Genomic DNA, 20873 nt, shown 5'->3' with positions numbered 1-20873 from the left:
ACTGTGCTTGGCAAATTGTGCACGGAGACACATTTAATTACCTGACTTTCTCCCTCTGGCCCTATTTTATCTTAGAAGCAGGCCCAGAGGAGACCTACATATCTCACCATTTGAGATGCTTTTTGGACATCCACCTATACAGGCTAAGCCTTTCTCCCCTGCATATACATCACTATTAGGAGGAGATACTACTATTGCTTCCCATATACGGGAATTACAGCACAAACTGCATGAACCCCATGACTCCAGAGCTGAAGTAAAAGCCAGACTACTGGACTTTTCACTTCATGTCTTGAACCCAGGAGACAAGGTGTATATAAAGAATTTCCAGTGAACTGGAGCAACTCAGCCTTCTTGGAAGGGCCATTCCAAATATTGTTAACTACTCCAACATCTATAAAGATTGGAAAGAAGGACTCTTGGATTCATTACTCACATGTAAAGAGAGCTCTTCTATTGAGTCTGATTGACTGTATCCTATCACATGCATTGGAGATAATAATCCATAGATAAGATGATACTGTTTTTTGGGAGGAACACATTGAATTCCTGAATTTTTCCCTTACTTTTATTATTACTCTTCTTCTATTTTGATTAGAATATTTGATTTTTTACCTTTTTCTCATTTATTGTACTTAAGGTACATACAATCAATATTAATTTTTATTCTGAAGTAATATAATTATATATGTATATATTTTGTACCTATATATGTATATAATATATATTATATATATTTTCAATAATATTAATGCATACCCCAAAAGCTTTAAACTGTGGGAAACTGCCATTCATTGATAAATGTTATGGGACTGTGATTAATGTTTGTCTCTGATTCTAGGAAATGGGGATAAAAAGGAGCTTGGACTTCATCTATACAGTGCCATAGAAGCACAGACTTAACTGAATAGTGCCAAAAATAGCACACTGGTCAAAAAAGAAAGAAACCAATCCAGGTAGGATTGATGTACTTCTAAGCCATTACAAAAGTACTTGAACCTAGTGTGAGACTCAAGGCTGTGATGCTTGACATATTTTAAGATGTAGGACTTCCTTGTATCCACACTTTTTGTGAAATACTCACAGACAAGTTCCAAAGTTTGTCTATAATCCTGGTTCCCCATATCCCTGAGAATGACAAAAAATCAACCAGGGAATGACACTTCCTTATCACACACAAAATTCTAGTCCTTATACTTTCTTATAGTATGGCAACTTCCTGTAGTCTTGGTTGTAAATGGGTAAGTGAAATATTACTGCATTCTGTCCTACAGAGTTGTTGGATAGAAATTACTTTTAATTGGACCCTAATACAAGGGTGTATAATGAATTTATTCTTGTTTACTCAAAATTTTATATACATAGATTTTGATATTTTGATTCTGATTTTGAATTTTTTCTTTCTCCCAAAAGTTTCACTTTCTTCCATTTTTTCTTTATGTTTTTTCCTCTTCTTTTGATAATTTACTCAAACACCCTGTATAAATGGAGATTTAGAACCCTAGACTTCAATCCCTAGAAGTCCTTGGTATTTCCCAGAATTCCTTATAATCTCTCCTGAGTCTTCACATTTGCTAGATCACAATTGGTATTTAACTGGCAGTAAAGACTCCCACACTCTCTTTTCTTCCTTTGCAATGATGTAGCAAGTATAGTGGTAAACTAAGTGTGGGGATTTTAAATGGGCTAATCAGCCATGGGCACGTAGTTTTTATTTTGTATCTTCTTTATTCCTTGATTTCTAATAATCCTTAATAAACATAATAAAATATAATATTTTTATTATTAGAGATATAATTTAATTTTTACAGTTATGGTGACCAGAAGGGATGAGTTACTCTCAAAATTTTTTTAAGATAGCCTAGATAAATTTTTTAAGCCACGTTTCTCCTACCAAGACTTTTTGCCCCACCCACCCACCCTCGCAAAGCTTCTTCTGATTCAGTTCACTCCTGCTGCCTGCTCCTGGCTCCAGCTATACAGTCCTGATCTTCTTGACTCAGATTGCTCACCTGGTGCTGGCTCCAGCCCCAACCTTGGACCCAGCCTCAAGTCTCAGCAACTCTACTCCTGATCTCTGGTCTCTGACCCAGATCACTCATTCCACCCCAGGCCCAGGCCCAGGCCCCAAGCTGCTGGTAGCTTCCACTGTGTCTTCAGAATCACAAACCAAATGGTAAAAACTGGGGTATTTTTTCCTTAGACTACAATTAGCCTCCACATGGCTGGAGACCTTGGGGGTGGGGGGAACGAGGAGAAAGAAGAGACTTTTCCAAACAGGAAGTTGATTACAAGCATGGCGTATTGTATGAGAGAGCAGTGCATTGCCTATTTCAAAGGATGTTTTTTGAGTGCACTTATCCTTTACTTATCTTACCTGAGATTCAGGGGAGATATTCATCTCCCTGCAACTCTTTGCCATTTGGGCCTGCCCAGTTTGAGATTCCCAAAACCCATGTTCTTCTCTATTGGGATCCCACAGTGCTGACAAAAGGAATCTCAGTGGATAAAAAAAAAAAACTTTTAAGAGATGGGAGGTTATATTTTTAATGCTTTTCAGACTTCAATATTTTATAAAAATCTCTATTTTATTGGATTTTGCTGATTGTTTTGCTTAAGATTTAATATTGTTGGTTTTAAGTTCATATATTAATGTATTCAATACAATTCTGTTACACTGAATCATTTTAATGTGCTGGATTTTAACTACTGTTATATTCTGTTGCTTTCCCCTATAACTATATTGAACAAATATTATTGAATAAGCCCATATTTTAAAAAAACAGACTTTTTTTCTATTTTGACTTTGTAACTTGTCATATAGAGGATAGATGGATTTCATCAAAACTAGTATAACAACCTTTGGAAAATTTAATGAGCTAAATATCTCAAGCTGATTTTAAGGGGTCTTTAGACATGATTTTTTGATTTTTTCAACAACTCTGATCATTTTGCCTGCCTCGAACAGGAGGTACGGTCCATTTTATTAGCTGAAGTGAAATACAATTATAATCCTCACCTCCCAAATTTATAAAAATGTAAATGGATGGGACATCACAGTCTCATACCAAAGGAGCTGGGAAGTTAATCCCAGAGCATGGTACCCCTGGATGGTTCCCAAAAGAGGAGCATCTCTCATTTATAAAGCTTCAGCTCACTTTACCCTTTCACCAGAATGATACCTAGATTTCTTGATGGTGTTCTAGACCCAAATAAGTTTTACTTTGTTTAAAAATGTATTTGCCAAGGTTGAAAGATTTGCTACGTCTGTAAAAATTGTGACAAATATCCATCAGTTCATAGGGTTTTTTTTGTAATACAGCAACTTATATGAAATATGATGGGTTTGTTTGCTATTGTAATTAACTGGGCTATTGTGAATTTTGGGGATTTTGAGACTTTTTGAATGTGTATTACCTGTTGTGTTACTGTTCTTTAATTTTTTTAAAAATTTGGTCATTTTTAAACATTATTCCCTGGTTACAAAAATCATTTTCTATTCCTCTCTCCCTTCCCATAGCCTATGCACAGTTCCACTGGGTATTACATGTGTCCTTGACCAGAATCCATTGCCATATTGTTGGTATTTGCACTAGGATGTCCATTCAGAGTCTACATCCCCAATTGTATCCCCCTCAACTCATGTAACCAAGCAGTTGTTTTTTCTTTGGTGTTTTTATTCCCACAGTGTTTCCTTTGAATGTGGATAGTGCTCTTTCTCATACATCCATCAGGTTTATTCAGGATAACTGCATTGCCACTGATGGAGAAGTCCATTACGTTCGAGTGTACCACAGTGTATCAGTCTCTGTGTACAATGTTCTCCTGGCTCTGCTCCTTTCGCTATGCATCACTTCCTGGAGGTTGTTCCAGTTCCCATGGAATTCCTCCACTTTATTAGACGTTTGAGCTCATTAGTATTCCATCACCAACATATACCACAATTTCTTCAGCAATTCCCCAATTGAAGAGCATCCTCTCATTTTCCAATTTTTTGCCACCACAAAGAGCGCAGCTATACATATTCTTGTACATTTATTTTTCCTTATTATCTTTTTGGGGTACAAACCCAGCAATGCTATGGCTAAATCAAAGGGCAGACAGTCTTTTAGCGCCCTTTGGGCAGAGTTCCAAATTACCATCCAGAATGGTTGGATCAATTCACAATTCCACCAGCAATGCATTAATATCCCGACTTTGCCACATCCTCCCCCCCATCCCCCACCCCCAGCATTCATTACTTTACACTGCTGTCATGTTAACAAATCTGCTAGGTGTGAGGTGATACCTCAGAGATGTTTTGATTTACATCTCTCTGAATATAAGAGATTTAGAGCACTTTTTCATATGCTTATTAATGGTTTTGATTTCTTTGACTGAAAATTGCCCATTCATGTCCCTTGCCCATTTATCAATTGGAGAATGGCTTGATTTTTTGTACAATTGATTTAGATCTTTGCAAATTTGAGTAATTAGACCTTTGTTAGAGGTTTTAGTTATGAAGGTTGTTTTCCGGTTTGTTATTTCCCTTCTGATTTTGGTTACATTGGTTTGGTTTGTACAAAAACTTTTTAATTTGATGTAGTAAAAATTATTTATTTTACATTTTGTGACTCTTTCTAAGTCTTGCTTGGTTTTAAAATTTTTCCCTTCTCAAAGGTCTGACATGTATATTATTCGGGGTTCACATAATTTACATATAGTTTCCTAATATATTTTCAAGTCATTCACCATTCTGAGTTTATCTTGGTTTAAGGTGTGAGGTACTGATCCAAGTCCAATATCTCCCACACTGTCTTCAAATTTTCCCAGCAGTTTTTATCAAATAGTGGTATCCTAAAAGCTGAGATCTTTGGGCTTGTCATAGACTGTCTTGCTGAGGTCACTAACCCCAAGTCTCTTCCACTAATCCTCCTTTCTGTCTCTAAGCCAGTACCAAATTGTTTTGATGACCCCTTCTTTATAGTATAGTTTGAGATCTGGGACTGCAAGGCCACCTTCCTTTGTATTTTTTTCCCCATTATTTCCCTGGCTAGCCTTGATCTTTTGTTCTTCCAAATCAACATTGTTATGGTTTTTTCTAATTCAGTAAAAAAATTTTTTGGAAGTTCCATGGGTATGGCACTAAATAGATAGATGAGTTTCGGTAGGATGGTCATTTTTATTATATTGGCTCATCCTACCCATGAGCAGTTAATGTTTTTCCAATTGTTCAAGTCTAGTTTTAGTTGTGTGGAGAGTGTTTTGTAGTTGTGTTCATATAGTTCCTGTGTTTGTCTTGGGAGATAGATTCCTAAGTATTTTATATTGTCTAAGGTAATTTTGAATGGAATTTCTTTCTAGTTCTTGCTGCTGAGCTGTGTTGGAGATATATAGAAAAGCTGATGACTTATGTGGGTTTATTTTGTATCCTGAAACTTTGCTAAAGTTGTTGATTATTTCAATTAGCTTTTTGGTTGAATCTCTAGGATTCTTTAAGTAGACCATCATGTCATCTGCAGAGTGATAACTTGGTCTCCTCCTTGCCAATTTTAATGCCTTCAATTTCTTTTTCTTCTCTAATTGCTACTGCTAGTGTTTCTAGTACAATATTAAACAATAGAGGTGATAATGGGCATCCTTGTTTCACTCCTGATCTTATTGGGAATGAATCTAGTTTATCCCCACTGCAGATGATGTTGGCTGATGGTTTTAGATATTGTTTATTATTTTTAGGAAAGACCCTTCTATTCCTATACTTTCTAGTGTTTTCAATAGAAATGTGTGTTGTATTTTGTCAAAGGATTTTTCTGTGTCTATTGAGATAATTATGTGATTTTTGTTGGTTTTCTTGTTGATGTGGTCAATTATGTGGACGGTTTTCCTGCATAAAAACGGAGATTTGAACCCCAGACATCAATCCCCAGAAGTCCTTGGCACTTCCCAGAATGCCCTATAATCTCACCTGAGATCCCCACCTGGGCTGAGAACAAAATGGGTATTTAAACTGACTGTACCACGTACTTGGTTTCTCTGCGTCCCCTTCTAAGCACACACAGGCAAGATGTAGGTGGCTGTGAATGGGCTATGTGCCCTAGGCACGTACTTTCTTATTTTTTATTTCCTTTATCCTTGATTTCTAATAATCTTTAATAAATCTCTAAAAATATAATACTTTTAGTAGAGAAATTAATTTGTTACACCTGATATTGAACCATCATTGCATTCCTGGTATAAATCCCACCTGATCAAAGTGAATAACCCTCCTCATCACTTGCTGGAGTCTTTTTGCTAGTATCCTGTTTAAGATTTTTGCATCTATGTTCATTAAGGAGATTGGTCTGTAGTTTTCTTTCTCCATTTTTGGCCTGCCTGGCTTTGGGATCAGTACTACATTTGTGTCGTAAAATGAATTTGGTAGAACTCCCTCTTTGCTTATTATGTCAAATACGTTTGTATAAAATTGGGATTAGCTGTTCTTTGAATGTTTGATAGAATTCACTTGTGAATCCCTTAGGCCCTCGGGATTTTTTCTTTGGGAGTTCTTTGATATCCTGTTCAATTTCTTTTTCTGATATGGGATTGTTTAAGAATTCTATTTCTTCTTCTGTTAATCTATGCAATTTATATTTTTGTAAATATTCATCCATATCACCTAGATTGGCATCTTTATTGCCATGTAATTGGGCAAAATAATGATCTAGATTCTTGATGACATTTTTAAACCCAGCATGAACATTACAGAGGTTGAATTTTTTCCCTAGACTTCTCTGCCACATTTTGTAATAATGGCAGTAATGAATTTTTTTTAAGTATCTCAGCCAAGGTTGAAACACTTCTACACCTGAAAAAATTGTGACAAGTATCCATTGGCTTTAAATGTCATACAGCAGACACAATTAGACTCTAACCCTTCTTTCACCTGGGGGGAAGCAACCCAGATATTCCAACAAGATCCTATCTAGTTTAACATTACAGAAAACTGGAGGAAGAGTTCATCTTGATCTCTTGTTATTCGAGAGTGTTGATTACTAAGGCAAAATTAACAAATTTTAGCCCTATTTCTCTGTAGTCTACTCTTTCCTTTTCCCAAGCCTCATGTGGTTCTCAAGCATAGTAGCCACTTAAATCTTATTTTTGCCCCCAGCCACATGGCCTGAAAGCAGCTCCCTGGAAACACATGGCCTCTGGCATTTTACCACTAGAGGGGAAGGCAAGGAAGGTTACTCCTCCAAAATACAGACAGGAAGTAGAATTGAAAGGATGCCCCACTCTATGGAAAGGCAGTGCATTACTTATCTCAAATAGCTACTGTTCCTGGGTGCACTGGTCCTTTCAATTAACCAGTATCCTGAAATTCATCTCCCTAAAGCCCCTTGCCATTTGGGCCTGCCCAATCTCTAAAACACATAAAAAATTAGTTAAGCCCATACTATACACAGTGCATAACCCAACCTCACTATGGGAGATCCCTGAGATGTGACCTATGGAATATAGGTGGATGATGACACTAGGGAGGGGAAGGAAGGTAGTGTGGAGTTGAATTTGTAGTTCTTCAGACTCCATTGCTATGTCAATTCATTCCTTTCTGAATAGTAAATAAGGCTCTATAACAACAGATATTGAAATCTGAGAAAAGTACTCTTAAATTCAGTGCCTGTATCCTGATACATATGTTGCTTGTTGATTATTTTAAAACACATGATATTTGAATTAATACACAACACTTCAACTATAGTTTTAAAATAGAACCATGTGACTAAGTTTTTCTAGCTACTCAAAAATCCCCATGTTCTCAGCTACCCTGACAGGTTCAGAAGCGTGAGAGGCAGGGCTGCAACAAATTTATAAAAACAGGATGAATGGGATGTTAAGAATCAGTATTTAGGATAACAAATTTCTAATTCCACAATGCTGCCCCAAAAAGGAGAGAAAATTTCCTCTACAACATAGTAAGACTGAACCTGAATTTAATCACTTTTTGACACAACTTTTGTTTTTGAGATTTTTCCCTAGTGTGGCTTTCATATATGGCAGGATTGAAGCAACAACTGAATCTCTTTCCATGTTACTTGCACTCATAAGGTTTCTCCCCAGTATGCATTCTCTGATGCACAGCAAGCCTGGAGGTACTTGTGAATGTCCTTCCACACTGCTGGCATTCATAAAGTTTATCCCCAGTGTGCATTCTCTGATGTACAGCAAGACTGGAGCTCTGACTGAAAGTCTTTCCACACTGCTGGCATTCATAAGGCTTGTCCCCAGTGTGCATTCTTAGATGTACAGCAAGACTGGAGGTGCGAGTAAATGTCTTTCCACACTGCTGGCATTCATAAGGTTTCTCCCCAGTATGCATTCTCTGATGTACAGCAAGACTGGAGCTCTGATTGAATATCTTTCCACATTGCTTGCATTCATAAGGTTTCTCCCCAGTGTGCATTCTCTGATGTACAACAAGATGGGAGCTCATACTAAATGCCTTTCCACATTGCTTGCATTCATAAGGCTTCTCCCCAGAGTGCATTCTCTGATGAACAGCAAGACTAGAGCTCTGATTGAATGTCTTTCCACATTGCTTGCACTCATAAGGCTTCTCCCCAGTGTGCATTCTCTGATGTACAGCAAGACTGGAGCTCTGATTGAATGTCTTTCCACATTGCTTGCACTCATAAGGCTTCTCCCCAGTGTGCATTCTTTGATGTACTGCAAGATTGGAGCTGTGACTGAATGTCTTTCCACACCGCTTGCATTCATAAGGTTTCTCCCCAGTGTGCATCCTCTGATGTACAGCAACACTGGAGGTGCGAGTAAATGTCTTTCCACACTGCTGGCATTCATAAGGTTTCTCCCCAGTGTGCATTCTCTGATGTACAACAAGATTGGAGCTCTGATTGAATGTCTTTCCACACTGCTTGCATTCATAAGGTTTTTCTCCAGTGTGCATTCTCTGATGCACAGCAAGCCTTGAGCTCTTACTGAATGTCTTTCCACATTGCTTGCACTCATAAGGCTTCTCCCCAGTGTGCATTCTCTGATGTACAGCAAGACTGGAGCTCTGATTGAATGTCTTTCCACACTGCTTGCATTCATACGGTTTCTCCCCAGTGTGCATTCTCTGATGTACAGCAAGACTGGAGGTGCGAGTAAATGTCTTTCCACACTGCTGGCATTCATAAGGTTTCTCCCCAGTGTGCATTCTCTGATGTACAGCAAGATTGGAGCTGTGACTGAATGTCTTTCCACACTGCTGGCATTCATAAGGTTTCTCCCCAGTGTGCATTCTCTGATGTACAACAAGATGGGAGCTCTGATTGAATGTCTTCCCACATTGCTTGCACTCATAAAGCTTAACCCCAGTATGCATTCTCTGATGTAAAGCAAGACTGGAGCATTGACTGAACATCTTTCCACACTGCTTGCATTCATGAGGATTCTCCCCAGTGTGCATTCTCTGATGTCCAGCAATACTGGAGCTCTGACTGAATGTCTTTCCATATTGTTTCCATTCATAACGTTCCTTGTTAGTATGGATTCTGGCATGTCTAGCAAGACTGGATCTATGCATAAAAGTATTTCTACACTGATTATTTTCACTAGACTTTTCTTCAGGGTGAATTCTTTGATGTTCAATAAGAGATGAATTTTGACGTGCAACACAGAATTCCTTAGAAGCAAAGTTATCAGGATTGCTACACATGAATCTTTGTAAGTCCATTTCTTCCACAGGATAGCTCACCTCTGTTGAATTTGCCTTCATTTCAAGTCTAATCTCTCCTTCTAAAAGAAACAATCAGTAAAACATACATATAGAGTGACATATACACATATATAACTATCTCCAATCCTCAACTGTCAAAAAATATACCACTTTTTATCCTATTACCTCAGCTAAGAAAAAGTCTTCCACCTTAAATGGGCATAATCTATCCTTTGATAATGCCATTACCTCAAAGCTAAAGAACAATTTAAATAATAAAGAGCCTCCTGTATGATCTCATTGGCTTTTCATAAGAAATTTGGGATTTGGGACAGACTAGCTTTATTACATTCCTAAGTCAGACCATGACCTCAGAAAGGCTGGATGAGTGGCTTGATCTGAAATCCTGGCAGCTGAGACCAAATCTTGTGACTGGGTGTGCTCTGTCCACAATACTAGACAATTCACTTTCAATCTTTTTGCTTTCATTTGCATTGTCTAGACATTTTATTCTCTCCTCACAGGTACGGCACAACTGAGTGCATGTAGACTAAATATTCCTATTATTTCGTCATCTAGCTCCTCTGTAATCATTATGTAATTCCCTTCATGACTGCTTTCAACCTTATTTTTTTGTTCCAGTATCTGAGATCAGATGAAGAAATTCAGCAGTTTTTTGCATTTAACCAAGATATAAAAGATTTTGTTGAGTTCCCTGCTCCTTGAGAGAAGTCATTACTTTTCTTTTAATGCCTTTTTAATAAAATCCTTCTACTAAATACAATTAGAACATGGCATTGCCCATGTTTAAAAAGATGTCTCATATACCAAGTTGAGTCCATGATCCTTTTGTAAGGAAATGGACAATAAAGCTCGTACAATTCTCTTCCTATTTTCACCTCATATAGGTACAGGCATTTTCATGATACTTTTTAAAAAATTCCAATATAGGTGGTGGTGTATTCTCATTTGACCTGAGAAACTGGCTAGGATTTTTAACCATGGGCAAGTCACAGCAATTCTGTTGGTCTCAGGCTCTTCAACTATATATAACATGGACATAATAATATCAAGTGACTGCCAGAGTTCCTATGAGGATCAAAAGAGTATATATTTATAAAGTGTATAACACAAACTAGGGGCCATATGCAAATGGTGCTTGTTTTTCTCATTAGAATGGGGATTATTTCCTCCTTTGATTATTTTTCTCCTTAAACTGTCATTCTCTTCACTCCTCTAGTTCCTGATTTCCCTGTTGAATAAAATGCATTTCCATTCCCCAACACTCATTTCTCCCTGGATCATCTGAGAGTAAGATTAAGGATCTGTTACTTCTTTCTAAACTACCTTCATATCTGTATTCTAGATTGTGAGCTCCAGGACAGCCCAGACTGGTGTTATCCTTCCTTTGTATGTGCAGAGCTTACCTTAGTTCCTAGAACATATTTCTCATTTAATAAATGTTTACTGACTGGGCCCTGGGATTATGTCAGGCTGAAACTCAACCAGGATCCTTGCATTCTGGTCTTTCTCCTGGAAGGCAAATACATGCTCTGGCCTCAGCTGTGTTTCTGCCCCTCTTTTCCCCATATTTCTCAGCAGTCAACAGTAACTCTGTTGGAAATAGAGTAGAACCAATCCTGCAGATCCCAGAGGTTTCTCTCTAGCTCTCACCTCCCTAAAGTTAGGTGCTGTGATCACCTGAATGTCCAAGAACAGGACAAAGACTGGGCCCCAGAGACCAGGAAAAGGCCTGGGCTGATGATTTAGTGAAAGCTTATTTCACTAAATTGCTTCCAAAGAAGACAGCAGTCTTCATTCCTGCTCATGGGCTACAGGTCAATGGAGAGAAGGAAAATCATGAAACCAGCTGCCTGGCTGCACTGTATATTAAGGTTGCCTGACCTGAGCTGGATACTCAACAGGGCAAGGCAATCCTATGACTTCTCCTTCATGGATTCCCTTTGCCACCCACCAAGGCAGCCTTCCAAATATTTTCCTGGTCTTCAGCTCTACCTCATGGCTTCCTCCCATCCCTTGCCTCACATTCTGAGTTGAGAACTTGGCCTCATATTCTATGGAACAAAAGATGGACCTCTCTGCAGAGCTCTCTTATCCTCCACATTTCACCCAGCTCAGTTATCTTTTTCCTCTCTGGCCTCAGGATCAGAGAAAAAGGCCATTCTTTTCTTAACTAAAGAAAATCTCTTTCCATGGCAAAGAAGCCTATCCCATTCCTCATCTAAGCCCATCTATTCTTCCCTTCAGGACTCCCATTGTTCTTTCAGCATCTGCCTTTCACACAGTAATGAGATAAGGACTCTCTTCCTCTGACTAACAATAAACCCTTTCTCCCCAGTGCTCCAAACACTCACTTGGTGTCTTCCTCCCCACGTGATACTGTCCAACATCTATCCTCAGGTTCATGGCTAAAGTACTAGACATGGACATTTACAGTGAGTTATCCTGGTTCTTCTCCCTTGTTTTCTCTACTATATTTCCCCCCAGGATCCTCAGTCTGGCTCTCCTGAAGCCCCAAGCTACCTCCCCCATTAGACCTCTCCAGTGCTCCTTCCCTGCAGAGATTTCCCTCTCATAATTAGCTTCCCTGGAGCTGGGATCTAGAGGGTTTCTATAGAACCATCAGCATGCTGCTATCTGTTCTAACAGAGGGCAAGTTCCTGGAGGGCAGGGGATGTCCACTGCAGCACTTTATGTCCCCCATAACTTAACCCAGGACCTGGCATAGAGCAAGCCCTCATACATGTTTCTGGATACTAAAGAGCCCAGAGGGGATAAGCTCAGCCTTTCTGGTTCCTGGAGGAGACTTTCAAGCCTTTCAGTCTGAAATGATGACTTCTTAGAGGATCACAGAAGGGAGCTGATAGGAAATGGAATCCAACAGCCTCATCTTACAGATGGGGAAACTGATGCTTGAGGGTTCAGTGACTTGCCAAGGGAGCCCTTGCTAAAACCTCTGAAAAAGAATTCCATGTTGGATCCTCCTGACCCCAAATCTAGCACTGGCTTCACCAGAGCACCCAGAAGCCTCTGGTCACCCTGGCTCTCCCACGTCTTTTGTCCTCCCTCACCTGGACAGCTCCTCAGGCCTTCTTGCTCCAGCATCCATGGGGCTTCTCTCTGTTCCAAATAAGAGACCACTTCTTCTGGGGGAGCTGGAAGCCCTAGGCATGGGGAACAGTCAGGGTGGAGAATTGAGAGAAGCTGGTCACTAAGTTCTCTTGAGGGAAAGTTGGAAGAGTCCAGTGACTTCACTCAAGAGAATCTGTCCATGGGGTTCCTCCAGGAGTCTGCCCTCCCCCGCCCCTCAGTGAATGTAATGCAATAGCTCAGGGTAGGATGGGCCTGGTAACCTCCTGGGGGACCTTGAATGAGCAACAGCCCCTCCCAATCGCCCATCCTGTTCTGGTACATTCTGGAAGAAACTTCTAACTAGATCCAAGGGTCAGCGTTCTGGGTCAGTCTGAAGCTCCAGACACAGGGAACTTGAGGTATTGGCTTCTGTCCCATTACCCTGCATTCTCCTCCCTCTCTGACACCTCTGTGAACCTCATGGACTCTTCTCTCTCAGAGCTCTGCCTCCTTTCCTGTGAAATTCAATAATCCTCCTTGGGCCCAATGCTATATCCCAGCTTCATTCTGATAATCACAGAGGTGGGCAAACAGGGCCTACAGGAGCCCTAGAGGAGTTTCCACAGCATTTAGGCTGGGAAAAGGAGGGGGAAGAATGTCAGGAAACCAATGTGGAACGTGATGTTTGGTTCTGAGGCATTTTCTTTAGAGGAAGCTAGACTGAGTCCATAGTTTTCCATTATCTGGAAATGAGAAGCAGCTAGAAGGGGAGAGGGCAAGGGCCTGGGATTAAGAGGCAGGAAAGCCTCAGTTTATATTTCACCACAAATGGCTCCTATGTGGGTGCCTGAGAATAAGCCACTTAAATCTATTTCCTCATCTGTAAAACAGGGATAATTTTGTCACTGAATTAGGAAGATGAAAGTGAGGAAGAAGTGCCAGAATATTACAGAGAAAACCAGCAGCAAAGCCCCAGGCAAGAGCAGGTCATTAGAAGCTCTTCATCCCTTCCCTCCCTTCTTTACTGGCTCTGCTGGAGGCTTAGGGCAATAGGAAGGAAAACTAAGAAGAAACCATCTCTACTAGGGACACCAAGGAGCTGTGAGTTACAAGTTTATGCTGGTTAAAGAGAAAAAGATCCCCAATAGAGGGGAAGAGGGTAGGAGGAATACCCTCCTGAACAGTTTTCTCAGATGGGTTTGGGAGACCTAATTCAGGGTCCTGGAGACAAGAGACAGAATCAGCTCTGAGATTACTTCCAAGTCTGAGATTCTACAATACACATTTGATCTCAGACTTCAGGAGTACCAAAGGGAGCCCCCAAGGTCCCATTACATGATGCAAAATTCTTTTATAGGAGAACCAGGCAGCAGGAGGGCCCTGGCTCTGGGACTCAGTATACCAGTCCTTGTCCCTTCCTCATGCCTGAAAACTGTTCCCAACTGTGCCTGCTGCTGAGGATGATATTCCCTTAGAAGGCATACTCGGGCAGCAGGGAGAGGGCTCCTTACCCACAGAGAGCAGGTTCTGGGCATTTTCCAGCATCACCTCCTTGTACAGCTCCTTCTGGGGAGGGGACAAGAGGCACCACTCCTCCCGTGTGAAGTCCACAGACACATCCTTGAACGTGACCGCCTCCTAGAGCAGCCCAAGTCAGAGCACAGAGGGCTGAAAGTCACATCACAATGAAGAGCCCACCTCTGGTCAGTTACAGGAGGAAACTGACCCACAGAGAAGGGAGGGGCCCAAAGTCCCTCCCTTTGTCAGTGTCAGAGCCAGCACTAGAAGCTGAGTCTTTAAGAGCCCAATGGAGGCTTGAGAAAAGCAGATCTAGGAGGCTCTATAAGGAATTCAAGGAGTTCCTAATGTGTGAACAGAAATCTCTAGGAGACCTCCAGTGCAGCCTGGATCCCAGGGGCCCCAGTGCTGGGATGAAGGTTTCAGTCACATGTCTGGGGCATCATTGCTGTGTCCCAGTACAGCCAGCATCAGTGTGAGTCACCAACATGCCAGGGCTAGAGCCATGGAGGGGGGAGCTGAGGAACATAAAAGGCAGGAGAGGGAAGGAGAGGGGACTTTTGTACCTCACCCTGAAACTAACTGGCTCTCTGGGCTGGGGGTTTTCTTTCTGAATTTCCCTGATCTCTTGATCTCTGGCAAGTCCAGCCTGAGGAACTTGAATCCAGGAAATCCAGAAAGGCGGAGACCTCTCTCTTTATTAATAAATGCTCAATAATCTGGTAACAAATCCCCAGATCCATTTTTACTTTTAACAGTGGAAGACATGAGAAAGGAGAGAATGTGTTCCAGAGAGCTCAGGGACTCAGGATACCACCCAGGTGACCTGTCCTTGGAGAAGTCTGAGCTGACCTTGGATCATTTATTTATTGATACTATTTACCAATAACTGCTTTTGTCTGGTAAGTGCCTGATTCCACATTCAGCCAGCCTGTAATAGGTGAAGTAAAAAATCCAGCTCTTGGGCACTTCATCACTGTTCTAGCCTCATTCCATGGCATTCACTGACCTTGGAATATTCAGGCAAGCCCAAGGGAGTCAGGTCTAGTCTCTCTACACCCCAACCCATCTCATAGATGTCTGGGATGGGGCCCTGAAATAACTATACTGAAATCATAACATATAATTGTAAATATAACTAAAATAATGGTTTATTTTAAGATAAGGGAAAGAAGGGAAGGGAATTTGGATGATCCATCTAAAACCAAAATCAAGTTGTTACCTTACACTATCTAACACTTCTGTACCTATAAATCTACCTTTTACAAAGAATTAAATTAAACCCTCTAAGTTAATATATAAAGTGGGAAGTAAATGAAGGTAGCAGGAACAGGGTTCAAAGGAAAGTCTCACTGACAGTTGTCCTCTGGAGTCTTGAGCAGCTCTGTTGGAAATCACTCTCAGCAGCAACAGGAACAATCAGGAATAGGCTGAATTACAAGGAAAGCCACAGGAGAGAGAATATCTAGGTCCACCCCAGAAAAACTAGACAGAGGCTCCTCCTGGCTGCTTAACAGTCTCTCCCAGAAGAAGAAACCACCTGTCACTTCTCCAGAGTTCTGGCATCTTCTGCTTCTCCCTTGTAGGATGTCCTGCTCCTGCTTTGTAGCGTTGCTCTCGCTCCTACTAATTTCCCTTTAACAGCCCTGACCTTGCACTGGGCTCACACAAAAATCTCTTGTTAAGTCTGTGGAGAGGAGGGCTGGGGTATTGCTGGCCTCTTATTATTGATTACTCCAGTCAGTCACAGTGTCCCTGATTATCCCAGCTCTATAACCACTGGTGATCCTCTATCCTATATCAGACATCACTTACCCTGCCTGTTCTTTGTTCTGTGCTCCCTAAACCTATCAAAGAGATCTATTCTTCTGCTTAGGGTTTGGGGCATTAACAGAGGCAAGCCCCTGGTCCCTTTTAGTGACAGGAAGCATTCCTCTGCCCATCTTCCTTGAGGAACTGCCTCAGTTTACCTTTTGGTTACATTTCACTCCCAACTCCTGCAAATGTGAGCTTCACAATGTCAGACATAACAGAAGATGTTCACTAATGAAGAGGATTCTGCAGTATTTTTAGGAAGAGACCCCCAAAGGGAAGAGATCATTTGCTTCATGAACACCCCAAGCAACAGAAATGCAGAAGTGAATAACTACCACAAGAAGATCTGCTATATAAATATCTTTGTATTAATGAGTTCTTTTCCCCTCATGTGGATCTTTCTGGGATCCATGCCTAGAATAAAGGGTATGCACAGTTTGAAAGCCTTTTGGGCAAAATTCCATATGGCCCCCCAAATGCTCAATAAATGGATGACAACACCCATGACCGTTCCAGCCTTCACACATCTCCGAAGTAATCATGTTCTTTTTCTGGCACAATGGCCAAATTGACAGGTGTGAGAGGGTGCCTCAGAGGTGTTTTACTTTGCACTTCAAGGACACAAATGCTTAGCTAAATTCGAGGTAGAGGAATGTGGGGACAGAAATGGCCCAGCAGGAAGGAGGGAGCAGCTTTCCAGCCCATCTTGTATCAGTCAGGGAAGGGCCTCCCTGGCTGATGGGGTTCCTATCTGGGGCTGGAATGCACTTACCTGGGTTGGGAGTCTGTCCCTCTCCAAGGCCATCCCTGGGACTCCAGACTCCCTGTAAAGGCAGCAAAGGAGCCCCAGTGAGTCCATCTGATGAAGCTCCTCCAACTTTTCCCACTCTTATCTCTGTAACAATTAAATTAGGAGCTTTGACAAAATAAGCAAACACCTTTTAATCATTCAAGTTTTAATGAGAATATAGTAGTTGCAAATTCATATTATCCCTTTAAGTCAGGGGAAAACTTCTAGCAGCTTTTAACAATAAACAATTTATTTTCATTAAAATAGATGGTAAAATATAGTAAAATGAAAATAGTAAAGGAGAGAAATACAGGAATATGAATTTTAGATTTACTCCACCCTGCTTATTCTTTAGCATTTCAGCAACCAGGAATGTATACACCAACACTTAAGGATTAAGTGTGGGGGAGGAAGGTCTATGACCCTTGTGTGCTAGCAAGTGACAAATTAGAAACAATTGACTCACCCCCTGGGCTGTCCAAAGACAAGTTTAAGCCACCATTGGGACATGTGAGAATTGCCTTTATATTTTATGTCACTTCCTATGAGAGGAATCTTTGGCGGTGGAACTTGGCTTGGAGAGCTGGAGCGTGGGACCTCATACTGCTTCCTTTAGACAACATGGTTAGTGTTAAGGCTGACTCCCCTTTTCCTTGACCTTTCTGGAGGTCCCTCATCTTGGAGGAGGCCTCATGGCCAAGCTAGATTTAATCTTCTGGGAAGGCCCTTTGGCAGAGGCCTCTGAACTTCCCCTGGCTCAGAGCAGGCCAGAGCAGATCTTCCCTTTTCCCTCTCTCTCCCTCGTTCTTAATTTCTTCCTTCTATTGTAAATAAACCACCATAAAATTCCATTCTGACTTGACTATTTCACTGGGATTTAGAATTTAAATCCCTGGTGACCACTAAAACATATATTCAGTCTCAACCCTAAATTTTACCCTTAACAGTCAAGAGGTAGAAAAAGAAAATCTGCTTATGTCTATACTAGTCATCCTATAACTGCCTATAACTACCGTTTATAACAACCATCCCACAAAGTACCAGCCCAACAGCAACCCAATTAAAACAAACTCAATCAGTTTAATCCAACCCCAATTACGTCTGTCAATGAAGACCAGCCACCTTCCCAAAAGTTCAGGAAAGAAAAAAAACCTCACAGTTTAAGCCAGGAAAGGGCTTTGGCTCCTGGGGGGGATTGTAGCATCTCAAGGGAATCAGGCAGGTGAAGGGGGGAAAACAGTGCAGCTCAGGGGTCTGGGGCCTGAGGCTGGAAGGCAGGACTCCTGGGTCCGCGTCCAGAACTGCCCCTCCCCCTCAAACCCTCCAGGGAGTAAAGAAGTTCCAGAAGAGGAAGCCTGAGGCGACAGCCGACCCAGAGCAGTCCCAAGGGCACACAGTACCCAGCAGGAAATTCACCCCTGTGCTGCCCGTTCTGCTCCGCGCTGGTCCCAGCCGGCCCCGCTCAGCTGCAGAGTCCTAGGACGTGGGGGGCGGGGAGAAGTCCCGGTTTTGGGGGGATCCAGGAATTGTACTCCAGGAGGCAAAGGCGGGAGGTGTCTGCCCCAGAGGGACACGTAAAAGGGAGGATTCGAACTCAGACACGCTCTCGGCCGCCCGTCCTTCCCCAGGCTCCTCTCCCTCTGGCCCCTCCCCACTCCGGCCACCCTTTCCCGCTGTCCCCCGCCACCACTTCATAATTACCGAGGCTCCAGGCCCGGGGCAGAGGGAGTTCCAGGGCCGGCGGAGTAAAGACTTTGGAAGTGGCGGAGGGGGGAGGAACCAAGTACAATACTCACTTCCGGTTTCCCAGAGGCCTCTCCGCTACCTATTCCGAGGCTAGATTGCCCCGCCTTGTCCCCTGGGCTGGCCCTCCTCTCCCCTCCTCCAGAGCCACCCCGCAGAGCCTACCGGGCGAGCCTCGCCTCCCTCCCCTTCATTCTTCCGCACTTACAGTGGGCCCCACAAGCCCCCGCCCCCGCCCCCGCCCCCGCCCAACCCCTGTGGGTCCCAGGGCTGGTGGTGCCTGTGCTCGCGCTGCTCAGTTTAGGGCGCTCCGGTCTCCTGGCTTTCGGGAAGAAAGAAAAGGGTCCCGGGGCACCAGGCGTCCGGAGTTCCGAGCTCCTTTTGGTCTGAAGACAATAGTGGGGAGGGGGGACGGAGGGACATTCTCTTCTTCCGCAGCGCTTCTAGAAAAGAAATGTGGGCGTGGCCGGGCTCCATTTTTTTCTTTTAGGTGTTCCTAAATTAGAATTTTGTTTTTTCAATCGTTATTTGTGTCCTTTGATTTGTCCTTTTGAAACTGGTTTTCCTTCTTATATACTTCAATCAGTTCTGTATACATTTCAGAAATGAAACTTCTGTCAGAGAAACTGACTATGGAGTCTTTCCCAGCATCTTCTCAAATTTTAACTGTATTGGTTTTCTTTGTGCAAAATCTTTTAAAAATTGGATACAATAAAAACTGTCATTTTCCCTTGGGTGACCTACTTTAGTTTCTGTTTGTTCATGAAGTTTTCTTCTTTCTTACTCCTCTAATTTCAGATGTCCTCCATTTTGTCTCTGTCATGCCCCTTCTAGGAGCTTTATTTCATAAACATCGTGAGATCATGGTCTCAGACTACTTTATGCCAGGCTGTTTTCCACATTTCCCAACAGCTATTCCGTCAAAGTGTTGAGTTTGTTCCTCACTAGGTGAGATCTTTGAGTTCATCAGACACTAGGCTGTTGTGCCCATTTACTCCTCTATAACATAATTCTTGTGTGATGATGACATCTGTTGTCTCTAGTTAGTCTCTCACACAGTCCATAAGGAGAGTTATTTCTCCCAATGGGACATTCCCCATGTTACAGGAAGAAGTGAATATCTTCTCTACCTTTTGCATTTCTCTACTTTCACTCTTTTCAACTCTTCTGTAGATAAATGCTATTAAAAGTCATTTCGACTTTGAGCAATAATACTTCAAAATGGGGACCACCATTACTATTTATAATTTCCATGTATTTCAATCAATCAACCAATACAATTTAACCTTTACACATTCAATACTGCAGCTCCTGACAAGACATTTTCACTGACTGTCCCCCATACCTGGAATTTCTCCCTTTCATCTTTACCTCTTGACTTCTCAAGCTTCCTTCATACCTCAGCTAACATTGCACCTTCTACAAAAAATATTTCCCTAGCCTATAACCATTAAACCTTCTCTAGTACTTCTTGATAAGCTCCAATTCATCAGGTTTATCTTGCTCATACTGTGTGGGCATATATTTCTTTGTAGGTTATCTCTCCCCATTAGACTGTGAATTTTCTTAGAGCAATGCCTAGCTTTAAACTTTCTATACCTTTTTTCTTATTAGCACAGTGGTTATTGCATCTATTTGGCCCTTAAGAAACAGTCTAATTTACTTCCTCAGTTATGTGAATTTTAAAACTACTCCACCCTACTCAGACCATACAGTTAGAAGATTTGATTTAGCCATTTCCTGATTTGTAACAATGGAGATACTTGGTCTAACAGAATCAGGTCTTGGGAACTCTACATTGCTCCACCCAACTTAGTTTAACAAGGTCAGGAATGTCTGCACCCATACTCAAGGATTAAGTATCTAAGAAGATGGCCTTTAACAGACATGTGCAGAAACAGCAGATAGACCCCTGAGCTGTCCTAAGTCAAGCTAAGCTAACACTGGTACAGATGAAACACAGGAAAGTGATGTAAAACCGTCTATATAAGGCATGTCACTTCCTCTCTTCGGTCTTTTCTCCAGGGAGGCGGCTCTGGCTGGCAGCGTGCTAAGTGTTCCGACATCTTGGTTTGGTGGCAGCTATTTGGGTTTTGGAGGTGAGTTTACCCTTGAGCTAATTCAGGTTCAGGGATCTTGGCTGAGCCCTCTTGGAGTTCAAGCTGTTTCCTTTCTCTTTTACTCTCCAAAATCTTACCTTCCTAAAACCTCTAATCATCCCCTTGGTACAAGCCAGGC

General features: G+C 41.8%; 1 protein-coding gene across 1 annotated transcript; it reads right to left on the bottom strand.

Annotated features, from left to right (window-relative positions):
• Window positions 1-7932: 7932 nt before the first annotated feature.
• LOC100616973 (zinc finger protein ZFP2-like) lies at window positions 7933-18774 on the bottom strand. Its single transcript, XM_056821277.1, has 5 exons — window positions 18594-18774; window positions 16875-16926; window positions 14281-14407; window positions 12769-12861; window positions 7933-9756 (listed from the first exon to the last, which is right to left on the bottom strand). The coding sequence occupies exons 2-5, from the start codon at window positions 16905-16907 to the stop codon at window positions 8048-8050; spliced, it is 1962 nt and encodes a 653-aa protein (XP_056677255.1). The 5' UTR covers window positions 16908-16926; window positions 18594-18774; the 3' UTR covers window positions 7933-8047.
• Window positions 18775-20873: the final 2099 nt, after the last annotated feature.

Source organism: Monodelphis domestica, chromosome 3 (genome assembly GCF_027887165.1).
Source record: "Monodelphis domestica isolate mMonDom1 chromosome 3, mMonDom1.pri, whole genome shotgun sequence".
In the NCBI taxonomy this organism is placed as follows: domain Eukaryota; kingdom Metazoa; phylum Chordata; class Mammalia; order Didelphimorphia; family Didelphidae; genus Monodelphis; species Monodelphis domestica.
Note: the sequence above shows the minus strand (reverse complement) of the source record. Positions and strands in the feature narration are given on the sequence as shown.